Genomic DNA, 23,186 nt, shown 5'->3' on the forward strand with positions numbered 1-23,186 from the left:
CTCAAATCACTCGATCTTCACAAGCACAAGAATCGAACAAATCACTTCTTCTGCAAAACAAAAATTAATATTCCATAAAATTTCGCTCAATCCATCACATATCCCATCCACGATTCTTTATAACCAAAAATCGTACGAATCACTTCTTCTGCAAAACAAAAATCAAAATTTCGCTCGATTTCATCCATCACATCCATCCGATCCACGAATCTTCACAAGCGAGAATCTCTCGAACCTCAAAGTTTCCCTCCAAAATTTTCACTCCAACGATCCAACGACCCGTGAATACCTCGTCCACGCTCAGCCATGCAAGGAAGGAACGAAAAAGTCGTAGAAAGTCGCGCAACATGCCGATAATGGGAATTAGAATCGCGGTAGTATCGTATCGTTATGACCTATGACCCCTCCGTGTCACGTCCTCTCTCCCTCCTGTGGCAATGATTCCTTGTTGAAAAGTAGCCGGTTCCTCGCCTCGTTGTCGCACAACCGTTTCGAGAGCGCGCCAAGCCGCTTTGGCGTTGTTGTCGCTGTTGAACACGCGCGGCGACGCACCATTTAATCCGTGCACGAAAGGGTGGCGAAGGGTGGGTGCCGAGATCGGTGGCGAGAGGAGGTCTGCCCCGATGGTGGGCCGAGGGACACGAGTTTAGGAGGACATTGGCTCGGTTCAGTGGTTCAGTCGAGAGAAGGAAGGAAGCTGGTCGAAGGAGAGGACGAGGCCGTTAACAAAGATGATGGCCCAATTCACCAAGAGGCAATGGCTCACGTTGATCGTCATCAGCATCGCCGATTTCGCGAACGCGATCTGCGTTTCGCTCCAGGCACCGTTTTACCCGCAGGAGGTGAGTAATAGAAATGGAAGGATGTTTGGGTGTCGCGTTGGTTTTGCTCTGAGTTGTAAGGCAATGAGTTTTCTTCTAACTTTCTTAGATGAATATGGATGGAGGAATTATTTTTGCCAGTTGATTGATTTTCGATTCTTTTCTTTTTTTCTTCTTGTTTGTTTCGTGTTTTGGATGAAAGAGGATGAGGTTATTTAAGTAAGTTGTTTGAATTTTTTTACGAAATGTAGTCGCAACTCGAGAGAAAGGTTAGAAGACATATTGTCTCGAATGATTGTACCGTGTAAATGATACGAAATTTAATATAGGAAGTGTTATGATACAAACGCTTCTTGTATAATTGTATATGTTTGTATAAGATGGATTTAGACTTCGTCGTCGTGTCGATTGACTTTTACAGTGAGTTTTATTATTATATTATCAGTTATAAGCTTGTTTTGTCGAGATAAACGAGAGTAGAATTTATTTCTTAATTTGATTACACTGTTGTTTTTAAATGTTAAGCTTGCACTCGTTTACAAATATTTTAATACAATTTGATTATTTTATTGCGATATAGAGGGTATTAACTCCGTTATCTCCCGACTTAAGGCAAATTTACACGATTCGTGTAAAATATCGAACGAAATTAAACTTGGAATAAAATCGGTTTATGGCAGGGAGGATTTTTTCTGACGATTCAATTATTCACGAGATTTCTATATTTCGTTAAATTTCTTTATCGAAGCTTGAAAAGAAAAAAAAAAAAAAAGGAAAAATATAAAGAAAATGGAAGAAGGAACGAAAAGAAAGTATCGATATAAGTCGGTGCATGGCAGGAAGGACGTTCTCTGTACGATTTCTTATCGGTCTTAACTTGTCTGGAAAGGGGTTGAGTACATCGACGCTCGAGTATAAGTTATCAATTCTACGTGGTTCATTAAGAAATTACTTACTTAACGCGATCCACGCGTCGCCTGATATACGTGAAATCCATGACAATAAGAATCCTATTCTCATAGAACGTTCAATAACGTATTGTTAAAATATATATCAATTGTTTCCATTTTAAAATACGCCTTGTTCAATTTCAGTATAAATTTTTGTATAAATTGCAAGTTTATTTTTCCAATGAAAAATATTTCTTTTGGATAAATAATACGTAAGAATAATTTTTATATAAAATCTCATTAAAATTTAATTTAATCGAATTCATAATTAATTTATAAAATTATATATATATAATTTTCCCTTTCGTTGGTATATTTTATATTACCGATAATTCAATGATTCTTTAACAGAAAAAACTTTAACAAGGATCAAGTACGAATAATGGAATGAGGATGAATCTTCAGAATTGGAACGTTCAATCGGATCGAAACGTTCGTGATAAATTAATCGGCGAGTGACAAGCCAATGTATAATCGCCAATTAATGCTGCATCAGACGAGTCATTAATTTAATCAATTACGTGTTTCTGAAATCAGAAAGAGAATAATCGCGGTTCCTTGCCACCCACTTGTTTATATATTCCACCAATTTCTTCGTCGTGATTGAATTCTATTAAGAATTGCTTCGACATTTTGTTACAACGTTACATATTGTGGGAATTTTTTTTCTTTTTCTTTTTTTTACAGACAGACTTATGGAAATGGTAAAAATTGCGTAACGTAGACAACGCAAAAATTGTATGGCGTCGTCGAAACGATTACGTCAGTCATTATCATTACGACTTTTTTTCAAATATTTATAAATATATCTGGCTCGAAAACAAGTAATCTCTCTTTTTGTTGAAGACGATAGCTTGAGAATCGTAAATTATTCGTGCTGAAAGTTGTTACACGTACGCTTGCAAACTTGACTTGATGAAAGTTTACGAGGAAAAATAGCAAGTTGGAGGAAAGGATATGTTGGAGCATCCCTTTTGATCGAAAGATCCAAATAATAATTGATAATTGGAATTTTCAAAAAGCTGCTAATATTACTAATATTTATTATTAACAATTATTTATTTAATTTGAATTGTATGGTGATTCCTTAATTATTCTAATTGAGGATTTTAATTAATCAAATTATTCTAATTTGAAATATAAAAATTTGATAAAATATGATAAATTAAAGATTTAAAAAGATTCGTATCGTCCCAAGCATAATTAATGAAATGAGAAATTCGCAATATCAAAAGTAAACAAAATTCGCTTAACTAAGATATTTTATAGTTGAAAAATTTTTGTTGAATAGCCTGATGCAACATAACACGATTGTTAACTAATGCTTGTGTGATCTTTTTCTAGATGTCTTTTCTATCCTCCACCATTTTCTTTCTTTCTTTCTTTTTTTTTTTTTCCTCTTTTAAAACACGAGTATAATATAACGAAAGTAAGTGTCGTGTGTCGTGAAAAAATGAGAAGGTTTAAATGTTTAAACGATGAAAATGAACTTGTACTTGCACTTGATGGTAATCAATAAACGTAACGTAATACAAAGTTAGAAAAGCAAGTACTAAGTGAATCGTCAAATAAATACTCGTAATCTTATTAGCTAGACGTTAATGAAATTTTCTGATTAGCAAGTTAAAAGTTTTTTACTATTTTGGCCACTTGGAAGGCGCCATCTTTTTTTTTCTTCTTCCTTTTCTCGAGATAATCAAACGTCGTTTATATTATTCTTCATTGTATCATTATTTTCTATATATCTCTCTTTTACTGTACGTAATAATTATTTAAATTCTTAGAAAACTTTGTAACTTTGAAATATCTTGAAAATCGTAACATCCTTTGATGAGATCAAGGAAAATTTACATGAATATTTAATTCGAGAGAAATATTAATTTTAATTAAAAAAAAAAATCTTCTAAGATCGAAAAAAATTTTTACATTTTAAAACATTCGATTCGATAGAAGAATTATTCGATATATTCAACACGATTAAAGAATCGATAAACTAAGTAAGTGAGAATTATGAAACGATAATCGATCGTGTCACAAATAAATTAGCAATAAATTGTCGCTTATTGTGAAGTATTATATCGAATTACCAGTTTCGAATACTTTTTCGATGATTCACGATGCCAGACACAACAAGAATTATCTATGACGCATTTAAGTAGGTATACTTATATACTTACTAGAGTTCGATGTGTACAACCTATGGTTGCACTTATGTAATAGCGTTACGTATGTAGAAAAGTACAATAGAATATTGCATTTCTCTTTCAGAAAAGAAATCTGTTTTTAAAAACTCTTCTTTTTCCCCTCCTCTTTTCTGAATACTTTTCAATCCTCAGGATAATACACTTTTCTCAGATTCTTTCTTCAACCTTTCTGGGATTTTTAAACTTTCTAATCTTTCTCACATATCGTTCCAATTTTAAATTTTGCCTGGATTCTCAAAAGAGTGATTTTTATTATATAATTTTGAAAAATTTATCGGTGGTGAAATAGAATAATCTTGGAATCTTTTAATTACGTGATTGACATTCATCTTCGTTCGATACTTTGTACAAAGTAATTTATTTTGTCATTTAAATTATTTTCTTATGTTAGATATACACGAGAGATATCCGTTTCCAATGTAATTACACTATCTCTATTGGTATGAATTATTTCACATTGTTATCTCCTGTTATTGTTAGAGTTCTATTTCGGAGCGTATTATGCTGACAGTGAGAAAAGATAATTTATTTGTTTTGATCTCTGTTACAATCTTTTAGAAATTCTTCATTATAGTAGTGACACACTCGCATCCGTAATCTCGCTGTGTAGTAAACACTTTAATTGGAACACAGATCGCGTATTTATCTGTAACACGTCTACTTTTTGACCGGCTGCTGCCAGATAATATTCGAGAAACGTGAATGGTAATGCCGATTTAAGGAAATCGATATATTCGAATGTAAATCGAAATATAGAACGTTTATTTATAGAGATATAAAAGAAACATTCTCTGAGAAATATTTTCTATATATTTTCTCAAAAGGAATTATCTTTTGCAATTTTAAAGGATATACATTTATAGGATTAGTTACAAAAGTATTTATAGCATAAGAATTAAAAAATTTCCATTTTGTATTAATTTATAGGATTAATTCTAAAAAATAATATTTCTGTTTTTTATTTTTTTTTTTCGTTAATTTACTTAATCTATATTTCCAAATGAAACGAACATTAGAACGCATCTTAGTCACAAGACAACTTATCCTATTATTATCACAAAATATGTCATTTCGTGTCAATTAATAAAATGTTCTTATCAAAAATGATTCGAATGATTAATATAATGCAGATAAAAATTTCGTGAAAATTTTGCAATTTAACACAATTTATTTACACTCGTACGAATAATAATTCGTTAAAATGGAGTGAAAACATCTTTCTAGATTAATAGACAAACGAATCAATCTTTTTCGAGATTTCGTCAGAATCAAGTCTTGTCGTTGAAAATTATTTCTTATCTTATTTTAATCAAGTTTCTAATTTTAATATACAGCTAAAATACCACTAATTTCTATGTACTAATTTTAATTTGTCTTTCCAATCTACACTTCCAATCGTACACTTAAAAATCAAAACAATGATACTTCTTTTATGAATATTTAATTTTTAAACTTAATTCGATAAAGAATCTCTATTCCTTTCATTTATTTATATTTAATTATCATCTATATATAATATTTCTTCAAAACAAAATTATTTTATTTTAATCAACAGCAACAATTGAAAATCAACGATAAAAGTTTTTCTTATTTTTCTGAAATCTTCTGAGGAACCGTTTTCCTTCAACAATCTTCGTGACTCTTCGCTGAGAGTGAAGTGTCTAAAGTTTATCAAGATTTATCATGGCCAGCGTTAATTGCACTCGTGATAATGCGACGAAATGCGTAGCAATAATATGGAATCGTCTAACACGATTTCGAATCTTGAAAGGTTAAAAATTATTTGTTAAGCTCGCGTGCACCATTTTTTGGTAATTTTTTTCTTTTTTCGCAGGCTGAGAAGAAAGGAGCATCGCCATCCGAGTACGGATTGGTCTTTGGGATTTTCGAGTTCATCGTGTTCATCATCAGCCCTCTATACGGACAATACGTGAGTGAAATAATTATATTATAATTTATCGTTAATTCTTGGTTAACATTCACTCGAATTATCTTGCATTATTTTTAAATTAACGTTTTTATCTATCAAACTTTCTTGTTGGTATTTTATTTTAGTATCGTGGCAATAATGGAAGAGAGTTACCATAAGTAGGTACATTAGATTTTGTTACAGAATTTCAAATTTTTAAAGAAACTTTAAAAAAAAAATCATAATAATTGTTACAAAATATTGAAATGAAAAGAAAAAAAAAGGAAACGTTCGTAAATAATTGATTAAAAAGAATTATTCGACTATATATATATATATGTAATCTCAAACCTGAGGAATGGCAGTTCCAGTTTACTTTACTGTATTAATTTGCCTACTTGTAGGCGCTCGCTTTTCATCACCAATATCTTTTCTTCCTAACGAAACTACTTTCACGTCCAAATAAAACTAAAATAGTTTAAGATCGACGTGTTTCTCAATCTTCGAACGTGACTATAAATATCATTCTTATCTTTACTACTAGAAAAAAAAAGAAAGAAAAAGGAGAACAAAAATAACGTGATCGAAGGGACCGAAGAGATAAAGTATCGCTCTTCGAGCCAGCTTCCAAAACACTTCCATTTAAGACTCATATTATTCATCAATTTCTTCACATTAATTAAATTATATTCAAACGTCGTAAAGAACACCAAACAACAATAATCAAGTTTTAAAGTTTTGAATTTTTTTTTTTTTTGCAATTATCAAAATAAAAGAATCGCCATGATTAAATATAACAATTTCCACCACTAACAATATCATAAACACTTATAATATAAGATTACTTTCTCTCAATGTTCTCACGACACGTTTTCATTTACATTTTGACAATAAAATCGACGATCTTTGTTAGCTAAATCGAATCGGGCCAAAGCTGTTGTTCAACGGCGGTATCCTGACAACAGGGACCTGCGCCATCTTCTTCGGCCTGTTGGACAAAGTGAACGGCCATTATCCGTTCATAATCCTTTCGTTCGTGATTAGAATCGTGGAGGCTATGGGGAACGCGGCGTTTCTCACCGCAAGTTTCGCCATTATCGCCAAAGAATTCCCGGATAACGTCGCCACCACTTTCGCCAGCCTGGAGACCTTTTTCGGTCTGGGCCTGATCGTTGGCCCAACTGTCGGCGGTATTCTTTATCAGGTAAGACGATAATTTCTCGAAAAAAAAAAGAAAAGGAAAGAAAACTATTCTCGTAGATTTGAAACGCATTAAGGATAATACTTATGAATCATTTGTTCTTCTTTGAAAGTCTTACTTTGAGTAATCTTACTTTAAGAGTTAATGGCTCTCTGGATTAGAAATGGACGCAGAATGGATTGGAAGCAATTGTAAAGAGATTAGGATAATGGGTCACTTTAGAATTTACTTTTTGAGAGATATTGAGGCTCTATCTTGTATAAGATGTTGTAAATCTGAATTGTATTTTTAAATTAATTGGATTGGATGGAACAAGCTTGCACTATTAATAATTTCGAATGGATTATTAATAATTTTTTAATACAGGTTGGAGGATACACGACACCTTTCGTCGTCCTGGGATCAGCTTTATTCACAACCGCGGTCATGACCATCTTCATCCTACCAGTTCATTCCAACAGCAATCAAACTAATCCCAATACAGTGGGTGAGTGGATTTAACAATTTTTAATGCAATTAATCGTGCATAATAATTGGTCAATTGCGATTTAAAATATATTTTTCCAGGTGTGAAGAAAGCTTTGAGAATTCCAGGCGTATTGATCGCCACGTCCTCCATAATAGCGACCAGTATGAGCATAGGATTTTTGCAAGCAACCCTGGAGCCTCATTTAAGGCAATTTGACCTGAGTCCTATCGTTCTAGGCTTGATGTTCGTGATCAACGGCGGCACTTACGCCATTACCGCCCCCGCATGGGGGTGGCTCTGTGACAAGCATTCGCATCCGAAAGTAATTATCGAAATACCATTATCTGATTAATCATCCTTTTAATCTTGGTCCCGAATAAAGATACGAAGATTCGGCAATTTTCGAAAAATTGTTTTCTGAAAACGAGCATGAGATATGGAAAATTGACGAATTTGAAAAATTTTTTTTTAGGTAGCTACCGTAGCCGGATGCATCCTCGTGGTAATAGGATTTATCTTAGTCGGACCAGCACCTTTTATACCATGCCCAACTCTACTCTGGATGACGATCTGCGGTTTGGTTGTTCACGGTTTAGGTATGGCTGCACAACTGGTTGCCAGTTTCACGGATGCTTTGAGGACGTCGATGTACGTTTGATCGTTAGTTAATTCAATTATTGATATTGCGATGATAACTTTGAAATCACGAAGATGGTGAATTTTTCGAACAATTTTTTCCTCTTAACGTTTTAGACAATACGGATTCCCAAATAATTTAGAGACCTACGGTCTGATCAGTGGATTGTGGACAAGCACGTTTGCGCTCGGAGCCTTCATCGGGCCCAGCGTGGCAGGAATTTTATTGGACAATATTGGATTCAGAAATGCTACCATGTTCATCGTGCTGCTTCACATGCTAGTGGTAAGCGTATTCGTTTTTAAATCACCGTTTCGCGTCGTGAAATTTTCGATAATTTATCAGAAACTTTCATTTACCCGGTTTTGGATTAATATTATAATGAATAATGAAAGTGGTGAAGAAAGAAATTTTTGGAAATTCAGGAATAATTTATGCAAAAAAAATTGGCTCTCTTGGTCTGATCATACATCTTCATTCTAAAATAATTATTACCAACAGAAAACTTTCTAGACAATTAGCAACTATTATCATGTCAGTCAGTAAAATTAAATTTAAATATTTCTGTATTTTACGATCCATTGATGAATCATAACAGGCAATATACCTTCCAATTCATCTATTGATATTACTATTCCTCCATCGTGCATTCCCTTTAATTCCACGATATCCCAATTCACACATCCAGATGATCGTTTCCACACGTATAACAATATTTCTTATCTTCACCCCAACAAAAGAGGCCTTATTCCATCCCTATCTAATCTAACCATCCCTATCTAATTCGACCACCTATAAACATCTCTCTCACATTTATCTCTATATCTATACATACATACATATATATGTATAGGGCGCAATGGCAGCTGTGTTCCTGAGCACGTGCACCCTGAGACACAAGCCTTACACAGAGATCAACGCCACGGCAGAGGACCCGAGGACACCTTTGACGGACAGTTGCCAATCGCGAAGCGGAAGCTATCGCCACCCCTCGGCCAGGGGAGGGCAGGGCGTGCCGATCGTGGACAGGCCGAGCGGCATGAACTCCTTGATCGTTTGCAACAGTTACTCGAACAGGGCCGGGGCATGGTCCAGGGCGTCGTACAGCGGCCGTTACTCTCACAGTTACGGCTCGATCGAGACGAAGAGGTATCTGGAGATGACCACGTGACGGGTGTCGTTGTAGAAAAGAAAAAAAAAAGAAAAGAAAAAAAAAAAAAAAAGAAATAAGAATTGCAACATCTCGGACAGGGTCGTGCCCCGCCAGTATTGTGATCGCCTGATTTTGACGTTTTTCGGGCTCTGTGGATGGATTTGTTCGAGGGGGGAGGGAGAGTTCTCTATTGACCTGTCGTTGTGATAAATAAATATATATATATATATGTATATGTACAGTCGATTCTCGGAAGGAAAAAGGAAAATATTGAAAGGTTGAGGTTTATTGTGGTTAAAGTTATAATAAAAATTGTTTCGAGTTGTGAATGATCGAACGAACGAATGTTCGAGACACCTCATAGATGAGGTGCGAAGGTTTTAACGATAATGTTTATAACTCGATAAATAAAAAGCCTCGATTGACATTAATGTTTCGTCATATGGTGATTTAGATGCGTTCGTTTAGAATTGACTGAGAGATGTAGTGAGATAGGAATATATTAACACTCTGTGTGCACGAGTGTGAGAGAGGCAGGTTAGGGGAATGGTAATTTTTTTTTTTTTTTTTTTTTTAGTATCTTAATATTCATTTCGAATATCTATTTTGAAGAGTTTGATAAGATGATTTACGTGCATTTGTGGCAATATGTTTGATTCAAGTTGGATTAGTAATTCAGAGTTTAGGTTGAACTTTAAACAACTGATTGAATGGAAATTGTAATGGTAATGTCTATTTGAAATTATATTTATATTCACTTTGCATATCTCGCCGAAGAAATCTTTATAAAAGGTATAGGTAATAGGTTGATAGTGCGTGCACGTATAAAAGTAAATTATGTAATATTTCGTCAAGGTAATAATAAAAAATGAGAGAGGTGTTTCGCGAGGTTTATCGGGAGGTAAATTTTCTTAATAAAATTTAATAAAATCGATGGATGGAAAGATGGCGAGTGGAATAATAACGAAATGTTTAATAAGAATATATTTAGTCGAGTGGAAGAAATATAATGTAGGTGTTAAATTAATCAAATTAGGATTTCTTCTTTTTTTTTTTTTAATAGGATCCTGTTAATTATTTATTAATAAGAATTTAATAATTATCTCATATCGATGATTTTAAAAATTTCGAATACGAATTGCGAACCATTTTAATAATTATCGATTCTTATTTAAAATATTCTTATTTATTTAACAGATATTATCTAATAAACAAGTTGAACAAAATGAAATTAGTAGAAACTTAGTAGAAACTTTCTACTATCCTTATGTAAGTGAAGTAATCTTATCAATCGACTTCACTTCACGATTTTTAATTGATCATGAATGAAAGAAAGAAAGAAAGAAAAAAAAAAACGTTTCTTCGAAACGAAAGAGTTGGGAACAGTTCTTATTTGATTCTTGTGAAAAAACGAAACGAAAGATGGAGATTTCTTCTAGGATCGAATCTAAGAGGATTGTCAAAGATAAATCGAGGAATTTATGATACGAATGTTTCAAACAGTATTCTCAGGATACAGATGCAAGAAACGTTGCACTTCACAATCGATTAAAAACTATCATTTTTAACGAAGGAAGAATCGTTGGTTCGATCAATGAAACAATTGAGAGATTGAAAAATAATTGGAAGGAATTGGATAAGAAGGATAATTCTTTTGCCAATTTTTTATTTTATTTTATTTTATTTTTTTTTTTTTCGTAAGAAGAACCTTCTATTATAGAATTTGTAATTCTCGATTTACATTTTTGTTTAGATAAAAAAAAAAGAAATTACTCATCGTATATCATTGATAATTATATTATCCGTTATTAAATCATAAAGTCGTGATTAAATTTAAGAGAAAAAGATCCTTTTTATTACGAATCTTTCAATTTATTATTATTTTTATTATTATTATTATTATTCAATGGATGGATTGTTAGTAGCAATTAAAAAATGAGGCACGACCCTGAAATAGAGATCTCATGTACAAAAAAGCGCATTTTTTTTTTTTTTGTAAATAAAATATCTAGGAGACCTCGTCCCCGTCTAATTATCGTCTCAGACAAATCATCCAAAGAAAAATCATGAAAATATTTGTACATATTACTCGTTCGCGCATGATTTTTAATCCTGTCATCGTCAATGATGACGCCTTTTCGATTATGTCGTAGATGTCGTATAATTAATTAATAATTCTCAACGAGTTCTTTAATAAAAGAAAAAAATTTTTATTCGTCACTATATTTAATCCTCCTATCTAACCATTTCATCGTTCAATATTATTTGATTGAATAGATAATATTTATTCGTTCGTAGTTACTTCAAAGTTACTCGAAAAATTCCTTAATTCTTCTTCGTTCTTATTTTCCAGTTCAATTAACTTTATCCGTCTAAAAACCTCTAAATACTTTCATAAATATTTCGATAACTTGTTTTAATAATCCATCGAAGTGTGTAATTGTAATCAAACGTAGGGAAATTAATCACCTGTTAAATTTATAGAAAAACTGGAATTCCAATTAATTTTCGAATTTCGATGGATTAAAAATTTCGAGTATCATTTTCAATCTCAACTCGTAAAAATTTTAATCCACCGACCGTCCCCAAAAATTGGATCTCTGTGAAATGTTTCCTCTCGCTACGAGATGGGAAAATTCAATATCACGATAATTTTCACCGCCCAAAGATTTTCACTCTCGATCAGCGTTCGAACGACGAGACGCGTCGTTTTCTTCGCGCCCGCTTAAAATTCCAAGGCGCTCGCGCATACGTGACACACCCACGCACGTGCGCGAATTCTTTTGGAAACAATGGAACACGTCGTTGCTGCTGCCGCATGCAACGACGTTGCACGCACGTGCATGTGGAAGTACAACGGTGGAAATCGATGGTTTCCTCGTCGATGATTCACTTCGTGCACGGGTCATCCAGCCCTCCTGAAACCAGTTTAGTTCATAGGAAAACTCGTCTCTATGTATATAACGAATCGTTTCGATCGGATCGGTTTCTTAAAATTTTCAAATTCCAAGAAGAGAAATTGAAGTGGAGAGAAATTGAGAGAATCGAAATAATTAAATGTTCTCTCAAAGTTCGTTTCAAGAAATCAGAAACTCTTTTTCTAATAATTTTTATTTTGCTTATTTCTCTTTTTCTTAAATTTTCATAAACTATTTCAATAACTTCGATAAAAAAAAGATGATTAATTTTCGTTAAAATTAATTGAAATTATCGTCGAACAACAACTTATTTTTACTTTAATTATTTACTTTACTTTACTTATTTTTCTTTTTCTTAAATTTTCATAAATTATTTCAATAACTTGGATAAAAAAAAGATGATCAGATTAATTTTCGTTAAAATTAAAATTAATTTCGTTGAAATTATCGTCGATAACTCGATCGAACAACAACGTAAACGCACTTTTATGCACTTTTACAACGTAAACGAGGAAAGCACCTCCTCTCCCCACTTTCAGACCCCTTTGCCATATTTACAAAGCGCGTGCACCGCTGCCTTTTGACTTAAGATGGCGTCCCGTCCCGCTACTTCCGGTTCGACGTCCGATAAGTCGATCGTAAATTTCGCCAGCCGAGTCACCCTCGCGCGAATTCGCAGCTCGTAAAGCAACACGTACGAGCTTATACAGCTCGTGACTGTATTTCCTTTATTCCATTCCGTTCTCCTCTCATCGGCGATGTGCATCGACCGGAAATTACACCGTTCTCCGCGCCACGTGCGAATTTATTCCATCCATTATGTTGCAGAAACAGTGTGTCATCGATGTGACGAAAGTTTGCTTTGAGCGCGGAGGCTATGAAAGAGAATTTTCGAGATAACAATGAAAAGAATTGAAGGATTCTCTTTTCTCTTTTCTCTGAGAGACGATAAGGGAGATGGAAGAAACAACTAAATAATTAGGTGTTTGAAAAGTGATGCGAGGAAAAATGAGAGTTGAGAAGCGATGAAGAAAAAGGGGGAGAGATTTATTTGAAGAATTTGAATTTTAAGAAAGTGATAAAGGAAAATTAGGGCATCGATGAAAATTTGATTCGAGACGAAAGTAAAGTTTGATATTGAGAAATAGGGAAATATGGAAATGAGAAAGAGAAGAGATGGGAAGAATGTAATTTCGTGGAAGAGGATCGTAATTATTTTCTTCAACAGAGAAACGAAAATGAACGAAAGCGAGGGAAAAGAAAGGAAGAGGAGTGAATTAAAAAATTAGGGCATCGATGAAAATTTGATTCGAGACGAAAGTAAAGTAAAGTTTGATACTGAGAAATAGGGAAATAGAGAAGAGAGGAGAAAGAGAGGAGATGGAAAGGGTGGAATTTCGAAAATCGAAGCGAACACCGTGGAAGAGGATCGTAATTATTTCTTCAACAGAGAAACGAAAATGAACGAAAGCGAGGCAAAAGAAACGAAAGGAAGAGGAGTGAATTATTAACGCACGTTGAGGTCAACGGTGTGCATCCAAGTGTCCGTTGATGCAGTTCAGGAGGATCTCTTTCCCCCTTCTCCTCCCTCTTTTGCTCAACCCTATTTTCAAGACGTGCAGACGAGAAATTCTTCCAGATAGAACGCGCCTATCTTTTAGAATAAAGGAAGAAACAGCACGGTCGAGGGCGTAGCGTAAGATAATCATCTGATCGATCAATGTTTCTTTTCTCTCCTTCCTTTATTTGCACATTCGTGGCCATAATTTTCCCGATTGTGTTTATTACATCATTAAACGCGTGATTCTTTGCGTGATGTGCATTTGCATTTACGCGAATAATTATTATTTATTATTATTATTCACAGGTAAATAAAGGTTTGTTTGAAACGCAGAATGCAAATAGATATTCGCGGTGGCGAGAGATAAAGAAATGCCCATTTCTTATTTAAATAATTCTAATTAATATACAAAATTTATTTACTACCTCTTACATAAATACAGTTAAGAAATTTTTTATTTGTATATTTCTCTGCCCATTGTATAAAGTCTCTCGATTTTCTTTCTTTTCTTCTTTTGTTTTTTTTTTTTTTTTTTTCATTCCTTTTAAACGCAAGAAACTTTCTTTCTTTCTTTCGTTCGATTTGAGATTATAACGAGCGTTCGACACGTTGACTCATCTTAATTTCTAATTTTATCGATCTCTAAGAAATTCAATCCAAATTTTAATTCAATTTCAATCATCCAATCAAAAATAGAAACAGAGAGGGATACCCGTACAACATTTCAAGCATAGCTATCCAATTTTCTATTTCTATCATTCGCGTGTAAGTATAACGACATCGTTAGTCAAGAACGATTAGCGACGTTAATGGCGGCGACTTTATGTAATCGGTCGTTACACACGAATAGTGAAATAATTGCGTAACCGATACGATGAAATGTATCGAAAATTGATGACGTCGATCGAGGATTATACGCGTATAGAAAGCCAGCCAGAAGAAACGAAGTTTATCGTTCCATTATCCTGGCCAATTACTTCTAAAAATGTATTACTTCATGATACTTAAGCGTACGTAATTACCAGCCAGACAAATAAACATAATGAACTGTGCGATTAACTGCGTAAGGCGAATAAAAATTTCAATAAAAAGCTTTGCGATTTACGTAAATATAATTTTCTTCTTCTTCTTCTTCTCCTTCATTTTTTTTTCTTTAATCCTTGAAACGTGGAACATAACTTTTTCTTAATCTCCTATTCGTCGGATCTTTATTTGGAAATTGTTGTAATGAAATTTAGCAAAAGAAGAAGAAGAAGAAGAAGAAGAAAAGAGAATTTTAAAGGAGTTGAAGCAAAAAGGGAATCGAAGGGAATATTTGTATTTTAAATATTTAAAATATTTTTTTATAAAAGGTTCTTTTTTCTTGTAGATAAATTTGTTAGATTAATAAAGTAATTTATCTAAAATCTAGGCAAAATAAAAAAAATTATATAGAATTCACATTACTTATTCTTCATTTTTATTCATCAGCTTCGCTTGAAATTGTTTAATATTCTGAAGATTTCAGAGATGAGATATCGTGAATAGACGGAAGAGATCACTCTTACGCCACTGCGGCGCCGGGATTAGGCGAACAAGCATATCCACAGGTGAATAGTATTTAGAATGAAAAGGAACAGGTTCACGAGGAAGGGTTTGCCTCCAATCCGATGCGTCTCCGTTCCAATAATCGTGACTGCTCGGGAGATTAGGCATTAGTTGCAAAAGTTATTTCGAAATTATACGTCGAGGTGATCAATTATGAAATAAGAAAATCAGAATATTTCTACGTCGTCAACTTTATAATAATACGTATAACGTATATATTAGAAGAATAATAATTATACTCCACGATCGATAATTTTCAATAAACCTATCATAACACGTACGCTTCGTATTACATCGTATTCGTTATATTCTTTTTACGTCGTATTAATTAAAACTAAACGATATTAAAATCAATATTCACAATCCTTCAAACACTACTACACTCGTAAAGACTTTATACTCCAAAAGCTCAAATAAATTTCAAATACCCTTTGATTAAAGATTAAAAATAAACTTCAACACAATTTCAATCTCGAAATAAGCAAAACCTAAAATACATCATCCTCGTAAATCTGTCATCCGTCCCGCAAGCTCAAACAAACGACTGGAACGAACTATTTCGAATACCTCTTCTGTTCTCGACTCGCGAAATCCAATATCGAGACCGATCTGCGTTAAAAAAGAAAAAAAAAAAAAAAAAAAGAGAGAAAAAAGAGAAAAGAAAAGAAAAGAAAAAAAAATCCCTTCTTACGCCACTGTGAGATAAAAACACGGGGCGAATCGGAGTGTCAGGTGCTGCCACCTGAGCAGGAAAATCCGCAGGTGAAGGAGATGGGGAGTGTACACGCGAGTCGGCGTGAAAACGAGCAGGTCCAGGTAAGAGGGTTGCCTCTCGACCGCTCTCCCCACCACTCGCCGCTGGACCCGTGGTGGGGGCCGGTTGGCGCATGCGCACGGCCGCGTGGGTCCTGCGGCCGAGCGGAGCGGCCAGTTCAGGGGCCCAAAGCCTGTTTCCATCGCGAGGGAAGGCCTCGGGTCGCGCTCGTCTCGTAAACGTCCGGTCAGTTCGCGTTTTCCCGCGTTTCTTTCGCCTCGTCGCGTTATTTTTCGCCCCGAAAATCGTTCGCCTCCTTGAAATTCGTTCAATCCGCGCGAGTGATACACACACACACACACACACACACACGTGATATCGAGATACATACATACCCACGGTGGAACTTGTTGTAACGAAAAGGATCGAGAAGAGATCGTTGTGTTTATCAAGTAGTGGCAAGTGTCATGGGGATATAGGAACGCCGGTGAGGGTGAGTTTCGAATTTTTGGAAGTGTTTTTCTTCGTTGAGAAGGGGGAAGAGGTGTGAGGAGGAAGGGGAAATTGTGAATCGTTGGAAAGTAGAAGAGGAAAAATATTTGGAGAAGGGTTTCTTGGATATATATATATATATACGTGTAATGGTAATTGTAAGGATCGGATAGAAGTGAGTTGAGAATAGGTGTAGCCGTTATGCTCGTGAGAGGAGGCACCCTACGGAAACGAGTTAAGGCCTAGGAATTAATTTTATTGAGCTCCCCCGCTGGAAATAAGCTAGGCTGTAACAAAGGAGCAGTGACCGGTGATTCGGATGCACGATACGATGCTTCTAAACGCGCTTTGCTCCATCGTTTGTTACGTAAACGTGTTTAATTTCGTGAAAAGATCCGAGTAACGTTTTTACGTATAAACATGTTTCGAGAAAAAGCGAATTTTTCTGTCGAAGAAAATATTTAATTAGGACCGAAATGTCAATGGAAACAACGCGCCGCAATTAATATATAGGCAAGAAAATCAAAAGGAATATCAAACGTGAAATTGACATATATATTTTCCATTCCGGTTGAAACACGATTCCGATAGAATGCAGAAATGCAAACAAAATTTTCGAATTCATCGAACTTTAAGTGCTCATTAACCGTTCTATTGTTCCGTGATTGAGTAAGATTGACAAGAAAGGAATACAAGCACGACGTTCGAGCACCGATAACCGCTTACCTCTAAAATCATAAAATCTTCCATACAACTTCCACAATTACTTTTACAAATCCCGTATCCAATTCAATCCTTTCTGATAAACCACTTTCTATCTCTATCATAATTTCACGGGAAACTTTATATCCCCGACTTTATATATTTCCTAATTTTTAATTTCACTCTTCTCACCGTCAAATCGTCTTTATTAAAAACACATTTCCCCTCGATTGTAAAAGATCAAGATTCAACTCTCCCTCGAAGAGAGAGAGAGAGAGAGAAATAATCTCTTTCGATGGATATATCCCCCCCATCTTCATCGATCCAAATTCATCCTCCAATCTTCTCGATGATCCACTGGATCAACTGGATCATCTTGGCCTTTCCAATCATGAATCATCAACCGTGTGAGTCATCATGAAAAAAAAAAAAAAAAAATCATGAATGGAGGACGACGATGGCGAAGAGAAGAGTCGCGAAGAAGAAAAGGCGAGAGACGAAGGAATCGGTTGGGGAGTTTGAAATTGTGATTCCAGGCGTGTCCAGGAAAGGGGAGGTTAGGAACGAACGGACGGACGTGTTCCTCTCTACGTGCACCTTTGAGCAGATGGAGTCGGGTTAGCTAATGCGTCGAACGAACGCGTTGCGGTTAGATCGTGGAATCTTAAGTATCCTCCAAGTGTCCTGGGATCTCTCGTGCGGTTGAAACGAAACCGAACAGAGTATGTCGACTCTTCAAATATTGTCGCGTCGCAAGAGAAAGCGATTACGTATATTCCAAGTTTACGATTCTTTTTTTTTCCTTTCTTAATTCGTTGAACCTGTTTTTCCATTTCGATGGGATTCATTAGTCGACGAGGCTTCGAGAAAAATTATTATATTTACTTGCTTTCCACTTAAATTTCTTATAAAAATTAAGGAAAATTCGAAAAACTCGTACTTTAATTAAAATACATTTTTTTTTGTATATACTTTCATTATATTTACTAATTTATTTTCTCTTCAATTTTGGAACGAATATGACTGACATGAATAAATGAAATTTCTTCTAAATGTACAAGAGTGTAGGTATATTTCAATTGTAGAGATAAATCGGCCAGAGAAGAAAATTCTCACAATAATTAATGCAATTCTTTTGCACAAATTTTTCTCCTTACGTACCGTCTTCTTACACGTTATTCAATCCTCTCGAAAAATTTCTCGAAAGTCACGACATCTCTTCCTCTCTCGAAAAAAGAAGAAAACAAAAAGAGAGAGAGAGAGGGGGGGAGAGGACACAATTATATCGATCGATCTTGACGAAATTTCGTCGAAGAAGAGTTCCGTCTCGAGGCGGAGATCCCTCCCCTCTCTTCCATGTGTTTTGCATACGAGATCGAAAGTGTGTGTACGCACACGGCACGAGGGTGACTCGCGCACGCTTGTGTGCGTTGGCGTTGGCGCGTGTGTGGGGTAGCCATGAAATGCAGTCGAACCGGCTGCAGAGGACGCGCGCGTGTATGCGTGTATGTGTGTGTGTGTGTGTGTGTGTGTGTGCGCCGTGGCCCGGCCACGATGCTTGGGGCTTCGTGGGCCCCGCTTCGTGCTCGCGGATTTTTTTAAAGATCCTTCTTGTTACGGATCGGAAACGGGGGAGGGAGGAAAAGAGGGGGGGGGGGGTCGAACCGTAAATAAAAGATCCGCGGTTCGCCTTGATTCGCGTTGGGATCGTGAATTGGTGCGCGCGAGCACGTGTCAAAGAGGGAAAGGCTTTTGTCGTTTGAACGAGAGAGAGAAATAATATTCCTTTCCGTGTGGAAATTATTTTCATATTTATTTTCTTTTCTTGATTTTGGTTTTGGTTTTGGTTTCGGTTTGTCAAACTTCAATTCTTCAATTTCTTAAATTTCATCGTGAGTTTGGATTGGATTGGATGCAGTTTTTCTTTTTTTTTTTTTTTTTTGGAATGTAATTATAGACGTTATTATTGTTAATTAGGCTCGATGCGTTTTTAACAGTGTGCAACGAAAAGAGAAAATTCTGAAAGAGAATTTTAATTCATCGAATCTTTGATTAGTCTTGGATGTTCGAAATGGTGTTTGAGAATTGGAGAGTTGAGGATGTTATTAAAAAATTCCATTTTCTTAGAGGAGAGATTATTATTTCAACATTCTTCGAGACAAATTTCATAGAAACAATTCACCATTTTCGATAACAGATGCTTTCTACTCCTTTCCTTCCAAATTTACCGAAACTAACTAAAAAGAAATATTCGATCAATTCTCCATTCAAAAATCGCTTCTCCACGCTTCCCAAACGAATCTCGTCGAATATAACTTCAAACCATTCTCCAACAAAATCCCACGCAATTTCTTCCCAAAATTTCTCTCCTCCCGAACAATTCACATCGCGTGCGCGCAACGCGTCTCCCGTCTTTGTTCCTCTCCTGCGCGAAACACAGTGCAGAGAAGAAAGAAGGGAAAAAAGGAGACGAGGAGGAGGAGGAGAAGGAGGGGGAAAAAAAGGAGAGAATGAAGCGGGTAAGAAAAGGCTCGTAAAGGAGACGTAGGAAAGTCGTTGCACCGCGGAGAGGCCAAGATCCATGATGCTGTGTGCCACGAGGCGAACAATGGACTGTGACGTCACTCGAGGCTGCACCTGCGACGCTGCACTTGCATGTGCAACGAGCCATCGACTAAGCAACCCTCGTACACCGCCAGCCTGTTCGATTTTGAAACGGCCACCGGGTCGAAAATAGCCCGCTACGTGTGTGCATTACTTATGGCGCGGTTATGCTCCGCTGTTTATCGAATACGAGCGTAATACGAGCTCCTTCTTCTTCTTCTTCTTCTTCTTCTTCTTCTTCTTCTTTTGAATAAGAAAACGAACCGAGCTATCGAGATCTTGAAATTTTTCAAGATGGATGTGGAGAGATGTTGGAGATTTGTTTTTTCAGATTTCAGTTTGACAGGATTTTTGGATTGTTGGTATTATTTTGTATTTTGTATAGGAAGATTAAGAAGAATTATTCTTTTCTTTTTTTCGAAATGTCCTAAAGGAAGATTGAATTTTAATTCTTTCTTTGGATTTGATATGTGCGTATTTTGAGGCTTTGAATCATGATGGAGTTGATGTTTTGTTAGTTGAGCCGTGAAAAAGAATTTTAGAAGAATTTTGAAATATTGGAAAGTGAAATTTTAAATTTTGGAAACTTAGCATTCCGTTGAAGAAATTTTTCCAAATGTTGGATATCTGGATATCTAGAGAATTTGTTAATATTTTAAGACTTTGAATTTGAAAGTTATTTATCTTGATTTATGGTAATTCTAAGTGACAAAATGATAGATGTTGAATATTTTTACAGATTTGTTGTGACAAAGATCCAACATAATTTCAAACGACAGTAATAATCTTGCAATAATATAATAATAGGATTGGTTGCTGGTATGGTATTACAGGCTCTGTCGTTTCGGAAGGGACGCCAGTTTATGCGACGCCATATTTTGTGGCATGGCCTAGAAATCCATTGCAGCTTGTTCGTTTCACAAGACGACTCCTTGAACGACACGTGAATTTAATTTGTATTACGTATAACACAATTATTTTTATTCCACTTATTGTATCACAAGATGTTACAAATGTTCAAGACGAAAAAGTGACATGTTTTTAATAACCAAACTTTTCTGTATTCTTCATCGATTCTCTCTATATTATTGTATTAGAATCAAATAATTTATTCACAACGGATATTTCAATTATTCGCGAATGTTTGTGCGAATATTTGTGAGAATACGTGTAAAATATTCCACGTAAAATATTTGTTACAATATTGAATAGGTGAATTTCTATTTAAGTTTCTTCGGTTCGTATAAATCTAAATTTGCATAAAGATAATACAAGTAGTAAAAGTAATAATAATAATTGATCGAGAACTTCGAGAAACTTTCTAGAGAAAATTGAATTAAAACGTGTCAAAAGAGAGAAAGAGCTCTAGCTTTTCATAAATATATTTAGAAGAAACTTGGCAATTTCCATCCTCGAATTTACGAAAATCCAAATTTTTGTATGTAAAATAAATCCCAAAATCTTTAATTTTTTCCAGAAGAGATCCAGAAAAGGATAAATTAAATATTACTAAATATTATTAAATTTTATTTATAAATAAAATAAATTAAATATAGTAAGATAAGGAAAAAGTTTTTTAAAGAAATCTCCCGTATTTAAATTTTTCGAAAATAAATATTTTTACGACGATTTACTTCACGATTCTCTCAAATGAAGCAATCGAAATTTCATTCGTCACTCGGCGAGAAAAAGGCAGAAACCGATTTTAGTTAACGAAGGAAAATCATTTCTGCGGTGAAGAAGAAACTTTCGTGGACGATTTAAACGGATATAACGAACCGTTCGCGATTGTGGGTCGTTCGATTATGTAAAAGTTTGCAAAAGGCCGCGCGTCGAATTCTGATCCTTGCGTTTCGATCAAACGTGTTCGTGTTCGATACGCAACACCGGTTACGTAAACACGACGAACACACTGTGTGTGATCAATTACAAAAGACACCCTTATTAACATCCGAAAATGGAAAGCGTGACTAACCAAACGTGTTGTACATTCTATAATAAACCTAATCCATTATGAAACAGATATGATTTATTTATCGACGGAGGAGTTATTAAATGTATTTAATTTGTAATTTTGAATAAATGATTTTTCACTTACGTTATTTACGTTTAATTGATATGTACAAGATTTTTTTAATGTATTTCAATTAATAACAGAATTGTCTTTCTTTATTTTCTTTCTTCTTCTTGTGCATTATCCATTACATATATACTCGATAAATTAAAAATATAATAAATTAGAAATATAAATAATAATTCCTTTTCAAATATTGTAAAGCTTTTCTTTTCGCTCGCAAACAATGGAAAATAGAGAAAGGAAAATTAAGAACAGTGAGTAGAGCGTTGTCAATAAAATCTCATCTGTCATCTTATCTGTTTTTCTTATAAATTACAATACATATATCCCAAAATTAAATCACTTTACAATTACAACACTCTCCAAATCATCCTTCAAATACTTGACAAATAAACCGGGCACAGATATACCCATCTAAAACGTTTACAATTGAATTTGACGCGCCATTGTGCCATTTCTCACTCACCCGGTCGTCCCACTTGCAACCAAAACAAGTATTTAATCTCTCCAGTTTCCTGTACATGTCCTCATCCGCATTCCTCATCCTGTTCCCCGTAAAAATGACAGCAATCGAAACCAAGATAAATATTTAATCGCGCCTTTAACACCCATTCTCTCTCTCTCTCTCTCTCTCTCTCTCTCTCTCTCTCTCTCTCTTTCTCTCTCATCCCCGTTAGAAAAATCTCGATTCGAAACGAACGCGAATTCGAAAAGGATCTTCGAATCATTGAACAGTAAATAGTAGTTTTTTAAAAAACGAGTTGCCTCGAGATAATTTCGAAACGATGCGAAATATACGTGGACGAAGAAAGAGAGAGAGAGAGAGAGAGAGAGACTTTCACCATTTAAAATTCGTCTGGCTCGCGCACCGGCCAATTCTTCTCCGCAGACCGGATCGAGAAGGAGGCCTCGCTAAATACCTTATTACTTTTGAATTAACATATCGGTACCAAGGTAACAGGACTTGTTCGAGAGTCCGGTCTGAGGATTCCTCGGTTGGTATGTCAGGAGCCGCTATTTTTTCGGGTCATCCTTAACTTTCTTGCACTTTAGGAAGGGGATATCCGGAAATAATTAATGAAGAGAAAAATGGGGGGAAATGACGATGTTATTTTTCTTTTTTCTTTCTTTCTTTTTTTTTTTTTTT

At 35.1% G+C, this 23,186-nt stretch overlaps 2 protein-coding genes across 3 annotated transcripts in view; both read left to right on the plus strand.

The window, feature by feature from the left end:
- Positions 1-506: 506 nt before the first annotated feature.
- LOC122716265 (MFS-type transporter SLC18B1-like) lies at positions 507-10,395 on the plus strand. The gene is made up of 8 exons (XM_043939173.1): positions 507-842; positions 5,810-5,905; positions 6,798-7,088; positions 7,452-7,572; positions 7,653-7,876; positions 8,027-8,202; positions 8,308-8,476; positions 9,045-10,395. Exons 1-8 carry the CDS (start codon positions 732-734, stop codon positions 9,360-9,362), a joined length of 1,506 nt encoding a protein of 501 aa, XP_043795108.1. The 5' UTR covers positions 507-731; the 3' UTR covers positions 9,363-10,395.
- Positions 10,396-16,358: 5,963 nt separating this feature from the next.
- Positions 16,359-23,186, plus strand: part of LOC122716221 — a 70,001-nt gene continuing 63,173 nt past the window's right edge. Inside the window, exon 1 of one of the 2 annotated variants that reach the window (XM_043939102.1) lies at positions 16,359-16,657. The gene's annotated coding sequence lies outside the window, so the exon portion shown is untranslated. The remainder of the gene's footprint in view (positions 16,658-23,186) is intronic. The other variant, XM_043939104.1, reaches the window with a different exon arrangement.

This window comes from Apis laboriosa, unplaced genomic scaffold (genome assembly GCF_014066325.1).
Source record: "Apis laboriosa isolate Shangri-la unplaced genomic scaffold, ASM1406632v1 scaffold43_cov150, whole genome shotgun sequence".
NCBI lineage: Eukaryota > Metazoa > Arthropoda > Insecta > Hymenoptera > Apidae > Apis > Apis laboriosa.

Bases quoted from the DNA above. Each gene is read 5' to 3' on its own strand.
- LOC122716265 (XM_043939173.1), top strand. From the start codon at position 732: ATGATGGCCCAATTCACCAAGAGGCAATGGCTCACGTTGATCGTCATC. The intron at 5,906-6,797 runs GTGAGTGAAATA...GATCTTTGTTAG, and splicing joins GCCCTCTATACGGACAATAC to CTAAATCGAATCGGGCCAAA. The intron at 8,203-8,307 runs GTACGTTTGATC...TTAACGTTTTAG, and splicing joins GATGCTTTGAGGACGTCGAT to ACAATACGGATTCCCAAATA.